This window comes from Loxodonta africana, chromosome 13, assembly GCF_030014295.1.
Source record: "Loxodonta africana isolate mLoxAfr1 chromosome 13, mLoxAfr1.hap2, whole genome shotgun sequence".
In the NCBI taxonomy this organism is placed as follows: domain Eukaryota; kingdom Metazoa; phylum Chordata; class Mammalia; order Proboscidea; family Elephantidae; genus Loxodonta; species Loxodonta africana.
The window spans coordinates 7,539,852-7,557,597 of record NC_087354.1 but is presented as its reverse complement, the minus strand read 5'-3'; the positions used below and the strand labels follow the sequence as shown (position 1 = coordinate 7,557,597).

Here is a 17,746-nt window from a genome sequence, read left to right as displayed (position 1 = left end):
ATCTTCCCACCCACATACCATTTTACTATTTTGTTGAACTACATGAAATTGCCAATTTTATGGATGAAAACAGCTGAGCACTGACAGTTTTATGGGGTCCTGAGTCCCAGGATGGCCCTGCTGTCGCCGCTGCACACCGGGCGATGAGTTGTGTGGCTGAAGTTCATTCTCTGCTCTGATCATGGCCTCCTGTCTTTGTCAGCACATGACAGAGACACGGAGTGATGTATGACATCCCCCTGGCCTGCCACAGACACCAGCACCCCAGGATGGAAACAGGGGCAACAAACAGGGCCAAACCCTGAAGACAGAAGTGTGAGTGTATGTGTGTGTCAGTGTTTGTGTCAGTGTGTGTGGCGTATATGAGTATATGGTGTGTTTCTGTGTGAGAGTTGTGTATGAGTGCATGTGAGAATGAGTATATGTGTGTGGTGTGTATGAGTGAGAATGTGTGTGTATTTGGTGTACATGAGTGTGCGTGAGTGTGTGGTGTGAACATGTGGGTGATGTGAGCCTGTAAGTGTGAGCATACGAATGTATGAGCATGATTGTGAGTCTGGGCATGTGTGTAAATGTGTGAGTGAGCGACTGTGTGTCAGGCAAGTATGTTGTGTGTATGAGTGTTTCTGTGTGGTGTGTGTTAACAGGTGAGTGATGAGTGTGAGCATGTGTGGTGTATGAGTGTGAGCGTTCAAGTGAGTGTATGAACATGTGTGGGGTGTGAGCATGTGCATAATCATGTGAGTCCTCTGTGAATGTTTTAGGGTGTGTGTGGTAGTGTGTGATGTATGAGGAAATGAGCATCCGAGTGAGCACGTGTGTGGTGTTTAAGCATGTGAGTTGAAGTGCATGAATGTGAGTGTGTGACCATGAGTTTGTCAGTTTGTCAGTGAGCATGTGTGTGGTGTGAGCTTGGCGCAAATGTCTTGTGTGCTAGGTGAGCGTATGTGAGTGAGTGTCTTGTTTGAGTGTGGACAAATGCGCTGATTTGCAAATAACTGTCAAAACAAAATTCAGTGCTTTTTAAAAGATAACAACAAAATCTAGACATACTTGTAGTCTCCAGAATTGTGAGACAATAAATTTCTGTTGTTTTAAGCTACCCAGTTGGTGGTACATTTTTCTGACAGCCTTAGGAAATGAATACAATAAATAAATTTGAGAATATAACAATATAAATTAACTCAATCACGGAAAAGGAAAAAAAAAGATGGAAAAAGTGAGCAGAGCGTCATTGAACTGTGGGACAATATCAAGTATTCAAATATGTTTGTGGTTGGAGTCCTAAGAAAGGGGTGGAGTGAGCAGAAAAGAATATTTGAAAAACTAACTGTCTGAAATATTCCAGATTTGATGGAAATGACAAAACTACAGACCCAAAAGGCTCAGTAAACCCTAGAGCAGGATAAACACAAAGGAAAGCCGCACCAAAGCACCTCATAATCAAATAGTTGAAAAGCAGTGATTAAAAAGTCTTAAAAGGGATTTGTGTCCAACATGGTGACCTAGACACACCACGCTGTCCCTGTACAGCAGGGACTCAAGAAACCAAGTGAAACACATACAGGCGACAGTCCTGGAACCCTGAGCATCAGATGAAAGGATAAAGAAATAGATTGAACACTGATTAGAAGAAAAAACTGACTGGAAACAATGAATGGATGGCATGGAGGGGCCCTGACAGCCCGCCTGGCACAGCGTGGCCATCTTGACGCAAAGAGTAGCAATCCCATGTGAGGAATGTAGCAGGCAGTGGCATGGAATTTCCTGACAGGACACTAACTGCATAGATACACCCAAAGTGTAATAAGACCCCCATTGCTGGCTGAAGACAACAGGAAGAGCCTGGGCAGCCTTGCCCGGTGAGAGGAGCACATGCCCCGCTCTCCCCGCTTCTGGTAATTAGTGGCACAAACCCCCTCCTGGCCACCCCTGCAGCCCCAACCAGCAGGGAACAAGGTACAACCCCTGCATTCCCCTCACCCATCCCCACCTGCTACCCTCTCTTGCTCCAGCTGCCAACCCCACCACATGATGACTGTGCAGACCAATGCTGGCCGCTTGCCCCACGCCTTCCTCTTGCCGACCCAGCTAAGCACACATGTGCCTGCCTGCAGCCCGTGCCCCCCACCCCCAGCCTGTCAAGAGGCGGCAGCAGCACGATCTTGTGTGTACCCACTCGCTGCTCCCTTCCCCTGCCCGGACAGAGGCAGCAGTGGTGTGACTTTGCGCACCTGCCTGCTTCTCCGTACCCCCTCTCCTGCCTGGTGAAAGGCGGTGGCAGCATAACCCCATGCGTACTTCCCCACCGCTCCCCTGTGCCAGCCCAGCCAAGTGGTGCTGGCTGCTTGCCCCTTCCCCCGCCCGCTGACCCGGTCAGACTCCCACCCTCCTCCTCTCTCCTCTCCACTGAGAGGCGGTGGCAGCGTGACTGCAAGTGCATTGCTTGCCATCCTTCCCCCCACTGCCCAGTGAGAGTTGGAGGTGATGCAACTTTGCACACACCACCCAACTGCCACCTGCCCCCTTCCGCTTCCCCCCAACCTGGCAAGGGGCAGCGACTGCATGCGTGGCAGCATGACCATGAGCGTGCCCACCTACCGCCCCCTCTCCCTCACCCGGCAAGAGGTGATAGCAGGGTGACCTCATACACACTTTCGGCTGCTGCCTTTGCCCTATACCCCCCACCTGGCAAGGGGCAGTGAGTACATGACTACATGCATGCTGGCCCCCCACCCATACACCTCCCACTGTGTGAGAGACAGCAGCGGCACAACTGTGCATGTGTGCACCCACCACTCATCCCCCCATCTGATGGGAGGCGGCAACAGCGCCCCCACTAGCCAGCCACACGTGCCGCCCCAACCACTTGACAAGTGTCACTGCCCACTCCTGCACCGCTGGACTGATGACAGACAGTGACCAGTGCCCACCCAACCTGCTTTCAGCAACACAAGACCAGCGAACAGACACTCATGCTCAGACACCCACCTGCTACCCCACCCACCTGGAGACAGGTGACAAGTGCTCCAGTGTGACCAGACCAGTGACTAGAGCAGCATGCCTGTTGCACCTGCTGAAATACACCAAAACAAAGCATAACAAAAAGTCAGGATGCAGAAAACATACAATTAATCGTTATAGTAACACCTCAATGCCTCAGAAACAACAGACAATATCAAATCACCTAAAGAAGCAGGACAGGATGGCTGTAGCAAGTAACCAAAATAAAGAGCTAGGAAACCTCCCTGCGGAGGAACTGGTAACAGAACTACCTGGTAAGAAATTCAAAAGACTTATATAGAGCCTTCCAAGAGATCAAGAAATGGGTCAAAGGGAAACACAGACAGAATCAAGGAAAACATAGACAAAACTCTGGAAAAATTCAGGAAAACAATAAAAAATAAAAGCAAAATAGCCAGAAACCACACAAAAATGGCAACTAGAAGTCTGGAAGATTAACACTGGAATTTTAGAACTAGATAACTCATTGGAAGGACAAAGGAGTGGAATTGAATCAATGAAAGACAGAATCAGTAAAATAACAAATCGCTTGATGCAGATCTGTTAGGGGAACAATCAGATAAAAGAGTGAAGGAAAATGTAGAAAGCCTAAGATTTATGTGGGACACTGTGAGGAGGAGTAATTTACGTGTGATCGGAATTCCAGAATAGGAAGAGAAAAAGGAGAAAACTGTTGAAGATTTGCAGGCAGAAAACGTCCCTAACATCATGAAAGATGAAAAGATATCCACCCAAGAAGCTCAACAAATCCCAAATAGGGTAGACCTCAAACGAAAATCCCTCAGACATACCATGATCACACTCACCAAAACCAAAGACAAGTAAGAAGTCCTGAGAGCAGCTTGGGAAAAATGAAGAGCTACCTACAAAGGGAAACCAATTAGGCTAAGCACTGATTTTTCAGAAACCATTCAGGCAAGAAGGCAATGTTGTTGCTGTTAGGTACCGTCGAGTTAGTTCTGACGCCTAACAACCCTATAGGACAGAGTAGAACTGCCCCACAGCGTTTCCAAGGACTGGCTGGTAGATTTGAACTGTGTCAACCTTTTGGTTAGCAGCTGAGCTTTTAACCTCTGCACCACCAGGGCTACTCCAGGAGGCAATGGGGTGATCTATATAAAATCCTGAAAGAAAAAAATTACTAACCAAGAATTATATATCCAGCAAACTTGTCCCTAAAATATGGTGGCAAAATTAGGATGTTTCTAGATAAACAGAAATTAAGGGAATTTGTAAAAAGCAGACCAACGATAAATACAAAAAAGAGTCCCTTTGCGCAAAGAACCAACAATGTCAGACAGAAACCTGAGATGAAGATAACATGATGACATTATATGGAAACAAACCAGATAAAGAATTTTCAAAAATAAAATAAAGATGTAAGACTGAAAATAGGGAATCAGAGACGTCAGTCTTTAAACGATGACACCTTCAAAACATAAACAGGGAATAGATGATGAATAGTTACAGAGCTTCCATGTGGAGAGGAAGTCAAGGTGATATCAAGAAAGAACAGACTGTTGTGAACTTAAGAAGATAAAATTAAGTTTCAGAGTAACTACAAAGAAAATTAAGAAAGTTTCTCACCAAAAAAAGCAAAACAAAACAAAGACTCAGTAAACACAAAATCGACAGCAGTGAAGGAAATGAAAAGAAAACCCATAAACAAAAAGAATTCAGCACAGAAAAGTATATGGAATAGAGAAATCATCAGCACCACAGAACGAAGCACAACAAAATGACAGTGGTAAATTAACATCTACCAATAATTATACTAAATATAAATCAATTAAAATCACCAGTCAAGAGACAGAGGGAGGCAGAATGGGAAAGAAATTGACCTATATGATGGGTCAATATATGCAGTGTACAAGAGACACACCGTAGACACAAAGATTAAAAAAAAAAAAAACGACAACCAAAAAGGCAGAAGTGGCGATATTAATCTCTGATAAAATAGACTTTAAGGCAAAAACCAGCATAAGAGACATAATGATTAAAGGGTCAATCCAACAAGAGATCATAACCATGCGTATCTACACATCCAATGAAAGAACTCCAAAATACATAAACTTTAACAGAATTGAGACAAGAAATAGAGACAATTCCACAATAATAGTAGGAGACTTCAATACACAACTTCTGATGAACGACAGAACAAACAGAAAGACTCAGCAAAGATACAGAAGATCTAAAGAACACAACCAACTTAATCTCATAGACACACGCAGAACACTTCACCCAGCAACAGCACAGCACACATTCTTTCCCAGTGTATGTAGATCATTCTCTGGAATAGACTGTATGTTAGGCCACAGAGCAAGCCTCAATTAAAAAAAAAAAAAATCGAAATAATACGAAGCATCTTCTCGGATCACAATGTTATAAAATTAGAAATCAGTAACAGGAAGAACAAGGAAAAAAATACATGGAAATAGAATAACACCCTGCTTAAAAACCACTGGGTAATAGAAGAAATAATAAATGAATTAAAAAAACTAGAATCAAACGAGAGTGAAAACACAACATGCCAAAACCTTTCAAAACCAAACCACTGCACCACTAGACGCCTTCTGTAGCAACAAACACACATCAAAAAGGAAGACAGAGCCAAAATCAACACCTTAACCCTAAAACTCAAGCAAATGAGGAGCAGCCCACAGTCACCAGAAGAAAGGTAATAATAAAGACTAGAGCAGAAATAAATGGAGCAGAAAACAGAAAAACAATGGAAAGAATCAACAAGGCTAGAAGTTTGGTTCTTTGAAAGGATTAATAAAATTGACAAAGGAAAAGAAGGAGAAGGTGCAACTAACACAAGTGAAAAATGAGACAGGTGATGTTACAGCAGAGCCAGTGGAAATAAAAAAGATAATATCAGAATACTATGAAGACATTAGGGAGAGAGTAATTGGGAGTATGTAGCAAGGTGTATATAAGTTTTTGTGTGAGAGACTGACTTGATTTTTAAACTTTTACTTAAAGCACAATAAAAATTATATATAAAAAAAGAATACTGTGAAGAAGTGTACTCCCAACAAATTTGAAAACCTAGAAGAAATGGACAAATTTCTAGAAACACACTACCTACCTAAACTAACACAAACTGAGGTAATAAATTCAAACAGACCCATAACAAAAGAAGAAATTGAAGAGGTCATTAAAAAGCTCCCAACAAAGAAAGCCCTGGCCCAGAGGGCTTCACTGGAGAGTTCCACCAGACAGTCAGAGAAGAGATGACACCAGCCCTACTCAAACTATTCCAGAACATAGAAAAGGAAAGAATACTTCCGAATTCATTCTATGAAACCAGCATAACCCTGATACCAAAGCCGGGCGAAATCACCACTAAAAAAGAAAATCATGGACCAATATCCCTCATGAACATAGATGCAAAAATTCTCAGCAAAATCCTAGCCAATATCATCTAACACCTTATGAAAAAAAATAATACATCATGACCTAACAGGGTTCATATGAGCTATGCAAGGTTGGTTCAGCAGTAGAAGATCAATCAACCTAACCTACCACATAAATAAAACAAAGGAAAAGAACCACACAATCATATTAGTTGATGCAGAAAAGGCGTTTGATAAAATCCAGCACTTATTCCTCATAAAAACTCTCAGCAAAATAGGAATAGAAGGGAAATTCCGTAGTGTAGCTAAGGGAATAAATACAAAACCAACAGCCATCATTATTCCTAATGGAAAAAAGACTGAAGACATTCCCTTTGAGAATGGGAACCAGACAAATGTGCCCTTTATCACCATTCGGTATTGTACTGGAAGTCCTAGCCAGAGCAATAAGGCAAGAAGGAGAAATAAAAGGTATCCAAATTGGTAAGGAAGAAGTAAAACTATGCCTATTTGCATATGATATGATCTATATATAGAAAATTCCAGATATTCTACAAGAAAGCTACTGGAACTATAGAAGGATTCAACAAAGTGGCAGGGTGCAAGATATGAAAATCCTTTGAATTCCTCTATACTAACAAAGAGAACTCTGGAGAGGACATCAGGAAAACAATACCATCTAAAATAGCCTCCCAAAAGATAAAATACTTAGGAATAAATCTAACCAGGGATATAAAAGTCTTATACAGAGAAAACTACAAAACACTACTGCAAGAAACCAAGAGAAAAAAAGAGACCTACATAAATGGAAAAATATACCATGATCATGGATAGGAACACTTAACATTGTGAAAAATGTCAATACTGCCCAAAGCAACCTATAGATATAATGAAATCCTGATCCAGATTCCATCAACATCTTTTAAAGAGATGGAAAAAATGGTCAACTTTCTATGGAGAGGAAAGAGACCCTTATAAGCAAAGCGCTACTGAAAAAGAACAGTGTAGGAGGCCTCCTGATATCAGAACTCGCTATACAGCCACGATAGTCAAAACCCCGTGGTGCTGGTGCAGTAGCAGACACAGAGACCAGTGGAACAGAATTGAGAACCCGGAAGTAAATCCATCCACCTGTGGACGGCTGATCCTCGATAAAGAGTAGCAGTCCATTGTATGGGCAAGAGATAATGTTTTTAACAAATGGTGCTGGCACAACTGGATATCCATTTGCAGCAAAATGAAGCAGGGTCTGTGCCTCATACCATATACAAAAACTAACTCAAGATGGATCAAACACCTAAATGTAAAACCTAAATATTATAAAGATCATGGAAGAAAAAATAGGGGCAAACCAGGGGCTCTAATTTGTGGCATAACTTATCTGTCAAACATAACTAAAGATGCACAAACAGCAAAAGATAAACTAGATAACTGAGGCTTCCTAAAAATTAAACACTCATGTGCATCAGAAGACTTCTCCGGAAGAGTAAAAAGAGATCCTACAGACTGGGAAAAAAAATTGGCAGTGACATATCTGACAGGTGACTAATCTCTATAGAAAACTTCAACACCTCAACAACAAAAAGACAAACAATCCAGTTAAAAAGTTGGAAAAGGACATGAACAGACACTTCACCAAAGAAGGACATTCAGGCAGCCAGCAAATACATGAAAAGATGCTCATGACCATTAGCCATTAAACAAAAAAAGAAACAAACAAAACCCATTGCCACTGAGTCGATTCTGACTCATAGTGACCCTACAGGACAGAGAAGAACTGCCCCACAGTGTTTCCAAGGAGCAGCTAGTGGATTCAAACTGCCAACCTTTTGGTTAGCTGCCGAACGCTTAACCATTGCACCACCAGGGCTGCATTAGCCAGAAGAGATGCAAATCAAAACAATGAGATACCATCTCACCCTGGCAATAATAACACTGATCAAAAAAAAACCCCCAGAAAACAACAAATGCTGTTGAGGTTGTAGGGAACTTGGAGCTCTCGTATACTGCTGGTATGATTGTAAAATGGTACAACCACTGTAGAACATGGTATGGTGCTTCCTTAAAAAGTGAGAAATACAGAAAGGGCCACATGAACCAGAGACCGACATCATCTTGAGACCAGAAGAACTAGTTGGTGCCCGGCCACAATCGATGACTGCCCTGACAGGGAGCACAGCAGAGGACCCCTGAGGGAGCAGGAGATCAGTGGGATACAGATCCCAAATTCTCATAAAAAGACCAAACTTAATGGTCTGACTGAGACTAGAGGAATCCCGGAAGCCATGGTCCCCAGACCTTCTGTTGGCAGAGGACAGGAACCATCCCCGAAGACAACTCATCAGACATGAAAGGGACTGGTCAGTGGGTGGGAGAGAGACGCTGATGAAGAGTGAGCTAATTATATCAGGTGGACATTTGAGATTGTGTTGGCAACTCTTGTCTGGAGGGGGGATGGGAGGATAGAGAGAGAGAGAAGCCGGCAAAATTGTCACGAAAGGAGAGACTGAAAGGGCTGACTCAAGAAGGGGAGAGCAAGTGGGAGTAGGGAGTGAGATGTATGTAAACATATTTGTGACAGACTGATTGGATTTGTAAACGTTCACTTGAAGCTTAATAAAAGTTAATAAAAAAAAAAAGTGAGAAATAGAGATACTATGTGATCCAGTAATCCCACCACTAGGTACGTATCCTAAAGAGGTAAGAGCTGTGACATGTTCATTGCAGCATTATTCACAACAGCAAAAAGTTGGAAACAACCTTGGTGCCCTTCAGTGGATGACTGGATAAACAAATTATAGTACATACACACAATGGAGTACTACGCAACATTAAAGAATAACAAACCCGCGAAACATCTCACGACATGGATAAACCTGGAGGACACTATCCTAAATGAAATAAGTCGATCACAAAAGAACAAATACTGTATGAGACCACTACTATAAAAAGTTAAGAAAAGGTAAACACACAGAAAGAAGCATTCTTTGATGATTACCAGGGATAGGAGGGAAAGGGAGAGAAAATCACTAACTAGATGGTAGACACATTGACTTGGGTGAAGAGAAAGGCAATACACAGTAAGGGGGATGTCAGCACATGACCAAGGCAAAGGAAGACACTGGAAAGAACGCACGAGTAAAAGGAAACAACAGTAATACTGTTACTTAGTATACTTAGTATTATTTACACAATACTGTAATAACAGTACTAACAAACAGTAATTTATGAGCTGAACAGGTGTGGGATGGAGTATGGGAGTACACGCATGAGCATATGTATGTTTGGCAGAGGATATTTCTACATCCATGTTTGTATGTGTTGTATATAGTAGAGCACCCAGGCAGCAAAGGTATGAAAACTTCTCAGCCATAACCAAATACCTTGAGGAACTGGCTCACTCTGTTTGAGGTCTTAGGACCATAGTATTGGGGAGCATCCAGGTCAATTGGTATAACATAACCCATAAAGAAAATGTTCTATGTCCTACTTTGGTGAGTAGTGTCAGGGGTCTTAAAAGCTTGCGAGTGGCCATCTAAGATAGAAGTATTGATCTCTTCTTGTCTGGAGCAAAGAAGAAGAAAGAAAATCAAAGACTCAGTCTCCACTTGCTTGAGACCAGAAGAACTAGATGATGCCTGGCTACCGCTAGCAACTGCACTGATAAGGGCCACAACAGAAGGTACTGGATAGAGTGGAGAAAAATTTAGAACAAATTTCAAAATCATAAAAAAGACCAGACTTACTGGTCTGATAGAGACTGGTGGAACCCCGAGACTGTGGCCCTTAAATACCCTTACAACCTGGAGCAGAATCCACTTCCCGGAGATCACTTTTCAGCCAACAACAGACGGGCGTATAAAGTAAACAGTAACACCCTTGAGGAATGTGCTGCTCATGTGACGCCAGAAGGACAGCATTTGCCCAAAAACAAAGTTCAAAAGGCAGGAAGGGCAGGAAGGATGGGTGAATGGAAATGGGAAGCCCAGGGAGAAAGGGGACAGAGGGCTGTCACACTGACCTGATTATTTGCTGTTCCTGGGGTTTATAACAATATTTAGAAGAAAGTGTGGTAATAGTAGGCAAAGGAGGAGAGGGGGAAATGGAAGTACACTATTTTAAGTTTCTTGTATGTGAAATGGTATATTATTTGAAGATAGACTGTGATAAGTTAAAAATGCATATTATAAACCCCAGAATAATGTCTTAAAAAGAACAAACACTTTATCAAAACATTAAACATAGGATTACCATACGATCCAGCGATACCGCTCTTAGGTGTAAAACCAAAAGACCTGAAAGTGGAGACTCAAACAGGGATGACACCAATGTCTGTTGCAGCATTATTTTCAATAGCCAGATGGTAGAAACAACCCAAGTGACCATCGACAGATGAATGGATAAACAGAACGTAGTCTATCCACACGATGAAATATTATTAAGCCATGAAGAGAAATGAATTCTGATACATGCTATGACATGGATGAAGCTTGAAAACTTGACGCTGAGCAATGTAAATCAGACACAAACGAAAAAACACCATATGACCCTACTTGCATGAAATACTTAAAATAGGCACATGTATAGAGACAAAAGCCTATTAGTGGTCCCTAGGGGCAGGCAGAAAGCAAGAGGTCAATGAAAAGACAGGAAAGAAAGAAAAGACCAAGTTGGATGTCAGAGGAGACTCTGAAACTTGCTCTTGAGCGTCGAGCCGCTAAAGCAAAAAGAAGAATTGAGGAAGTAAAAGAACTGAACAGAAGATTTCAAAGGGCGTCTCGAGAAGACAAAGCAAAGTATTATAATGACGTGCAAAGAGCTGGAGATGACAACAAAAAGGGAAGAACACGCTTGGTGTTTCTCAAGCTGAAAGAACTGAAGAAAAAATTCAGCCTCCAGTTGCAATAGTGAAGGATTCCATGGGGAAAATATTAAATGACGCAGGAAGCATCAAAAGAAGATGGAAGGAATACACAGAATCATTATACCAAAAAGAAATAGTCAATGTTCAACGATTTCAAGAGGTGGCATATGATCAGGAACCGATGGTAGTGAAGGAAGAAATCCAAGCTGCTCTGAAGGCACGGGTGAAAAACAAAGCTCCAAGAATTGATGGAATATCTATTGAGATATTTCAACAAACAGATGCAGTGCTGGAGGTGCTCACTCATCTATGCCAAGAAATATGGAAGACAGCTTCCTGGCCAACTGACTGGAAGAGATCCATATTTATGCCTATTCCCAAGAAATGTGATCCAACCGAATGTGGAAATTATAGAACAATATCCTTAATATCACATGCAAGCAAAATTTTACTGAAGATCATTCAAAACGGCTGCAGCAGGGTATCGACAGGGAACTGCCAGAAATTCAGTCCAGTTTCAGAAGAGGATGTGGAACCAGGGATATCATTGGTGATGTCAGATGGATCCTGGCTGAAAGCAGAGAATACCAGGACGTTTACCTGTGTTTTATTGACCACGCCAAGGCATTCAACTGTGTGGATCATAACAAATTATGGATAACACTCTGAAGAATGGGAATTCCAGAACACTTAATTGTGCTCATGAGGAACCTTTATATAGATCAAGAGGGGGTTGTTCGTACAGAACAAGGGGATACTGATTGGTTTAAAGTCAGGAAAGGTGTGCGTCAGGGTTGTATTCTTTCACCATACCTATTCAATCTGTATGCTGAGCAAATAATCCAAGAAGCTGGACTATATGAAGAAGAACGGGGCATCAGGATTGGGGGAAAGTTCATTAATAACCTGTGTTATGCAGATGACACAACCTTGCTTGCTGAAAGTGAAGAGGACTTGAAACACTTACTAATGAAGATCAAAACCACAGCCTTCAGTATGGATTGCACCTCAACATAAAGAAAACAAAATCCTCACAACTGGACCAGTGAGCAACATCATGATAAATGGAGAAAAGATTGAAGTTGTCAAGGATTTCATTTTACTTGGATCCACAATCAACAGCCATGGAAGCAGCAGTCAAGAAATCAAAAGACGCATTGCATTGGGCAAATCTGCTGCAAAGCACCTCTTCAAAGTGTTGAAGAGCAAAGATGTCACCCTAAAGACTAGGGTGCGCCTGACCCAAGCCATGGTATTTTCGATCACATCATATGCATGTGAAAGCTGGACAATGAATAGGGAAGACCGAAGAAGAGTTGACGCCTTTGAGTTGTGGTGTTGGCGAAGAATATTGAATATACCATGGACTGCCAAAAGAACGAACAAATCTGTCTTGGAAGAAGCGCGGCCAGAATGCTCCTTAGAGGCAAGGATGGCGAGACCGCGTCTTACATAACTTGGACATGTTGTCAGGAGGGATCAGTCCCTGGAGAAGGACATCATGCTTGGCAGAGTACAGGGTCAGCAGAAAAGAGGAAGACCCTCAATGAGGTGGGTTGACACAGTGGCTGCAACAATGAGCTCAAGCATAACAATGATTGTAAGGATGGTGCAGGACGGGGCAATGTTTCATTCTGTTGTACATAGGGTCGCTATGAGTCAGAACCGACTCAACGATACCTAACAACAACAACGGGGCGGGGGGCAGGTGGGGTAATGGGAATGTTTACTTAAGGGGTACTGAGTTTCTGTTTAAACCAGTTGTCCAATCGATTCCGACTTATGATGACCACATGTGTTTCAGATGGAACCGTGCTCCGTAGAGTTTTCGGTGGCAGTGATCTTTTAGAAGTAGACTACCAGGCCTTTCTTCTGAGGTGGCTGTAGGTGGATTTGAACCACCAACCTTTTGGTGGAAGCCAGGTGCTTAATTGTTGGCACCACCCAGGGATTCCCTTACTGTCACTGGTTATACATTTAAAAATGGTTAATATGGCAGATGAATATGTATTTTTCCACAATTAAATAAGTAAGAAGTGAAACAAATGAACAAACAGATAATAAGCGAAGAGATGAGCTAGAAAGGACGACGAAAAAATACTGAGGTAATCCAGAGGAAGGTAGGAAAAGTGGAAAATGAAACAAAGGACATATAGACATAGTTCAGTGAAACAATAAGAGTCCAGAATTAGACCCACACATAAAGGGCTAATTAATACTTGACAAAGGTGGCAAGGTAAATTAATGAGGAAAGAAAAGTTATTTCGATTAATGATAAATGATGTTGAAATATTTGGCTGTCTCTACGGAAAAATAAATAAACCTTGGTACATTCCTCATACTGTACACAAAACTCAACTTGAAGTGCACTATGAATGCATAAAGTAGAGGCTGAAAGTATAAATATTTGAGAAGAATACACAGAAGAAAATCTTCATGGATTTGGGGTTGGCAAAGATTTCTTAGGTCACAGAAATTATTGATCATAAAAGAGAATAATAAATTAGACTTCTGCAAAATTGGAACTGTCTACTCTTTGAAATATTAAGAAAATGAAAAGGCCACAGCTGAGGAGAAAATATCCACAGTACATACATCTGACGTAAAGGACTAGTATCTGGAATACACAGAGAACTGTTATAATCCGGTAACAAGAAGACAATCTCATTTTTAAAATGGACCAAAGATTTAAAAAGACACTTCATGAAAGAAGACTTATAAGCAGCCGGTATGCACATTAAAAGTTGTTCAGCATCAGTAGTTGTCAGGGAAATGCAAATTAAACCTATAATAAGACGTTTGTACTCGCTGTTGTTGTCGTTAGTTGAGTCAGTTCCGACTCGTGGTGACTCCATGTGTGTGAACAGAAATGCTCCAGAGGGTTTTCAAGGCCGTGGGCTTTCAGAATTAAATTGCGAGGCGCCTCTGAGTGGGTTCAAACTGGAATGGCTAAAATTAGAAAGACTAATAATACCAAGTGTTGTAAGAATGTTGAACACTGGGAACTCTCATACATTCCTGATGAGGAGTGTAAAATGCTACAACATTTTAGGGAAATGTTTGGTAGTTTTTTTAATAATAAAAAAAAAAAAAAACAGCATATAACCAAGCAAATCCACCCAAGAGAAATGAAAACATGATTACAGAAAGACTTATATATGAATGTTCATAGCTTTATCCGTTATGGCCGTACATTAAATGTCCACCAACAGGAGTATGGATAAACAAACTGGTACACCCGTCCATTGGAATAGTACTCACATCAATAAAAAGAAACAAATTACTGATACATGTAAGACTGGATGAATCTCCAAAGCATTGAATGAAAGAGGCTAGATACAGAAGAGTATGTACTATACAATTCTATCATATGACAATCTAGAGCAAGCAAAACTAATGGATAGTGGTACAAAAGATCAGTGGTTGCTTGAAGGTAGGGTCGGAGTTGACCACAAAAGGGCAAGAAGGGACTTTCTGTGGTGATGGAAATGTTCTGTGTCTTGATTAATTTTAATAATAAATAACATTATAGGGAGTAATTACATTACATCGAAATAATTTGTATTTCAGTTATATCATAGTTTCGTATCTCAGCTAGTTACCAAAGGATTAAGGCCTGATTTCAAAATCTAAGGATCATTTTAAACATAGTTAGTTTGTGAAAACATACTCTGTTCTATGCAGATTTAGAAAAACGTTTTCATCAGTGTAGTAGTTGTTGGCAGTTGATGGTCCCACCTCACGGCAACCTCATATAGAGCAGATCAAAACCTTGCCTGATCCGGCACCATCTTCACAGACCTTGGTGTGCTGGAGTCCGTTGTGGTGGCCACTGTGTGTTCTGAGTGCATTCCAGCCTACAAGGTTCATCTTCCCCCACAGCAGGGGACAGTATTCTGTTGTGACCCACAGGGTTTTCACTGGCTAATTTTCGGAAGTAGCTAGTGAGACCTTTCTTCCTAGCCTGTCTTAGCCTGGAAGCTCTGCTGAAACCTGTCCACCATGGGTGTCCCTGCTGGTATTTGAAATCCTGGTGGCATAGCTTCCAGTATCACAGCAACACGCAAGCTACCACAGTGTGACAGACTGACAGCCGGGTGGTGGGTAATACGTGTAATGTGTTTCAGTTTAGTGTTTGACTCTGTCTGGTTGATTTGTGTTCTGATTTTCGCATATTTGCTGTCCCTCCCCCCAGAGGTGGCTGGAGGTTGCTTTCCAGGTGTGACACCAGCAAGATGCCGTCCCCACAGAGTGAGCAGTGCCTGGTCACTCGCTGGGCAGCGGAGTCCCTCTTCTGAGCACTGCCATGACATTGGCCCAGTGCCCAGCACTCTTCATGTAACAGGCGTGTGGAAACACATGACATGTGCGCACACACGTGCAGACACAACGAGAGCATTGTGGCACGTCAGAGGTGTTGGCAGACTGACGACACAGTAATCCCGCAGAGGGAGGTTTGCAGTTTCTCTTGGGGCACGAATTTGGGTGATTTTCTTCTTGACACCGGCTGGCTGTGGGGTGCACCAACAGTGCCGGGGCAGGCAGGAGGCATGTCCATGGCGGGGCCCGGGCCATGTACCTGCCCATGTGTACCTGCCCATGCATACTCTGCCAAGGAGCCCCATGTGGCCCCCACACACCCACGTTTTGTTCAGTGTGCTGGCACGGCTCTGACGGTTACAGCTTTTGTGATGTATTAAAGTGTAATCTGTGCTAATTCAGTTATTAGAATTAAATAGCAAACCCGCGTATTTTTTTCTTTGCAAACATTTTGTATGTTTAAATTATTTGAAATGTATTAACTGAACTTCACATTTCTGTTTTAAAAGACAAGTATTTGATTTTGAATAGCCCCTAATTCATTATCGGGGTAGCGGGGGTTCAGTGGTAGAATCCTCACCTTCCAGGTGGTAGACCCAAGTTCAGTTTTCGGCCAGTGTACCTCGAGGGCAACCACCGCCCATTTGTCAGTCGAGGCTCGTGTTGCTACGATGCTGAACAGGCCTCAGTGCAGCCTCTACACTGAGGTGGACGAGGAAGAAAGACAAGGAGATCTGCGCCTGAAGAGTCAGTCAGTGAAAAACTCTGTGGGTCCCACTGTGCGTGGGGTCACCACAAGTCTGGAGCGACTCAAGGGCAGCTAAAAACAACAACTCATCCACTATCAAGACATTGTCTCTCACCTAAGTGAGTGTGGTAATAAATGCTTAAATTTGGTCATTTTTCCTTGTTAACGCGTGACTGGTAATTTCAGTAACCGGAAGCACAGCAAGGTCTGGGAGTGCGACATTCACCGTTCATTCCTAAGGACTGAACGAAGTTTGAGATGGTTCTAGTGCCAGTGGGGCACGTAGCCTTACTTTTCATCTTCCCCCTTCCTGACAGTGAGAGTGGACGTGCGGAAGGATGCTGGGTGACCTGGCTATTTGCTTCCTGAGATTTGGATTACAAGGGGTACCTTTATTATATCCCAGAGTATTTATGTCTAATTCATACTCTTTCCCAGAATTTTCCTATTTGGTGATTATCAGTTAACTGGGAGAAGAATTTATGTAAATGGGTAATGAAAAAGTTCTGAATTTTTAAAGACTACAGTTAGTTTTTTTTGTTTTTCTCTTTTAGGTTTGTTCGGACAGTGTTACCATTTTCTCAGGAATTTCAAAGAGATAAACAGCCTAATGCACAACCCCAGTATTTGCATGGATCAAAGGTAGGTTCTTTTTGGTTCGTAATGATTTTTAAGTTCATGATGAAGCATACTTTAAAGTCTATTGTAAATCACTTTAGTTGCAATGATTTAAATTCACAAGGTGAAAATTGAAAACATGCTGTGTATAAAATTTATGTTTTTCGTCTTCTCTCTCACCACCTTCCTAAATAGTAGCAATAATTTAAAATATACGCTAACCAACCAACTAGGAAAAAAGCTCTGAAGCCCTTATCTGGAATTAGCTGTACATAGTGTAGTGTAGCCATTGGATGAGGCCAGCATGGGGTCCTGACCTCATCCTGGCACTAAAATCAGTTTGAGATGATGGAGAGTTTCGAGGGTACACAGGAACATTAGAGATTTCCACGCAGGTGTGACCCGAGGAGCAGAGAGCTGGGAAGGGGAAGGGCAGAAAGGACCTGACTACCAGAAACCAAGAGTAAGACTTCTGCTTGGCAAGCAGGCAGAACCCACCAACAACTTACGACAAATGTCCAAAGTGGAAGAGGTTGGATTTTCAACAAGTAAGAATGTTATGAAGAACTAAGAGTCTTAGTATTTAAAGCACTGTACAGTTTAATAAGGAAAAGACATTGTGTGGTAAAAAAAGAGACAAAATGAGCAGCTACTTCATAAAAATAGTAGAGTCAAAAGGTAAAAAGAGATCTCCACCCTTACCAAAATTGAAGCAGAATAGCTGACAGCAGTCAGGAAAGTTTTTGGACATAGGGTTGGAAAAGGTTGACGTGCCCACTTCCCCTGTAGGAGGGCGGGATACCCTTCAGTGCT

The 17,746-nt window shown here is 42.1% G+C and overlaps 1 protein-coding gene across 5 annotated transcripts in view; it reads left to right on the top strand.

The window, feature by feature from the left end:
- CYFIP1 (cytoplasmic FMR1 interacting protein 1) overlaps nt 1-17,746 on the top strand; it is a 195,790-nt gene that overhangs the window by 136,356 nt on the left and 41,688 nt on the right. For all 5 annotated transcript variants that reach the window (XM_064296201.1, XM_064296202.1, XM_064296200.1 and 2 more), the window contains one exon: nt 16,870-16,957. In XM_064296201.1, the coding sequence (XP_064152271.1) occupies nt 16,870-16,957 (88 nt within the window). The remainder of the gene's footprint in view (nt 1-16,869; nt 16,958-17,746) is intronic.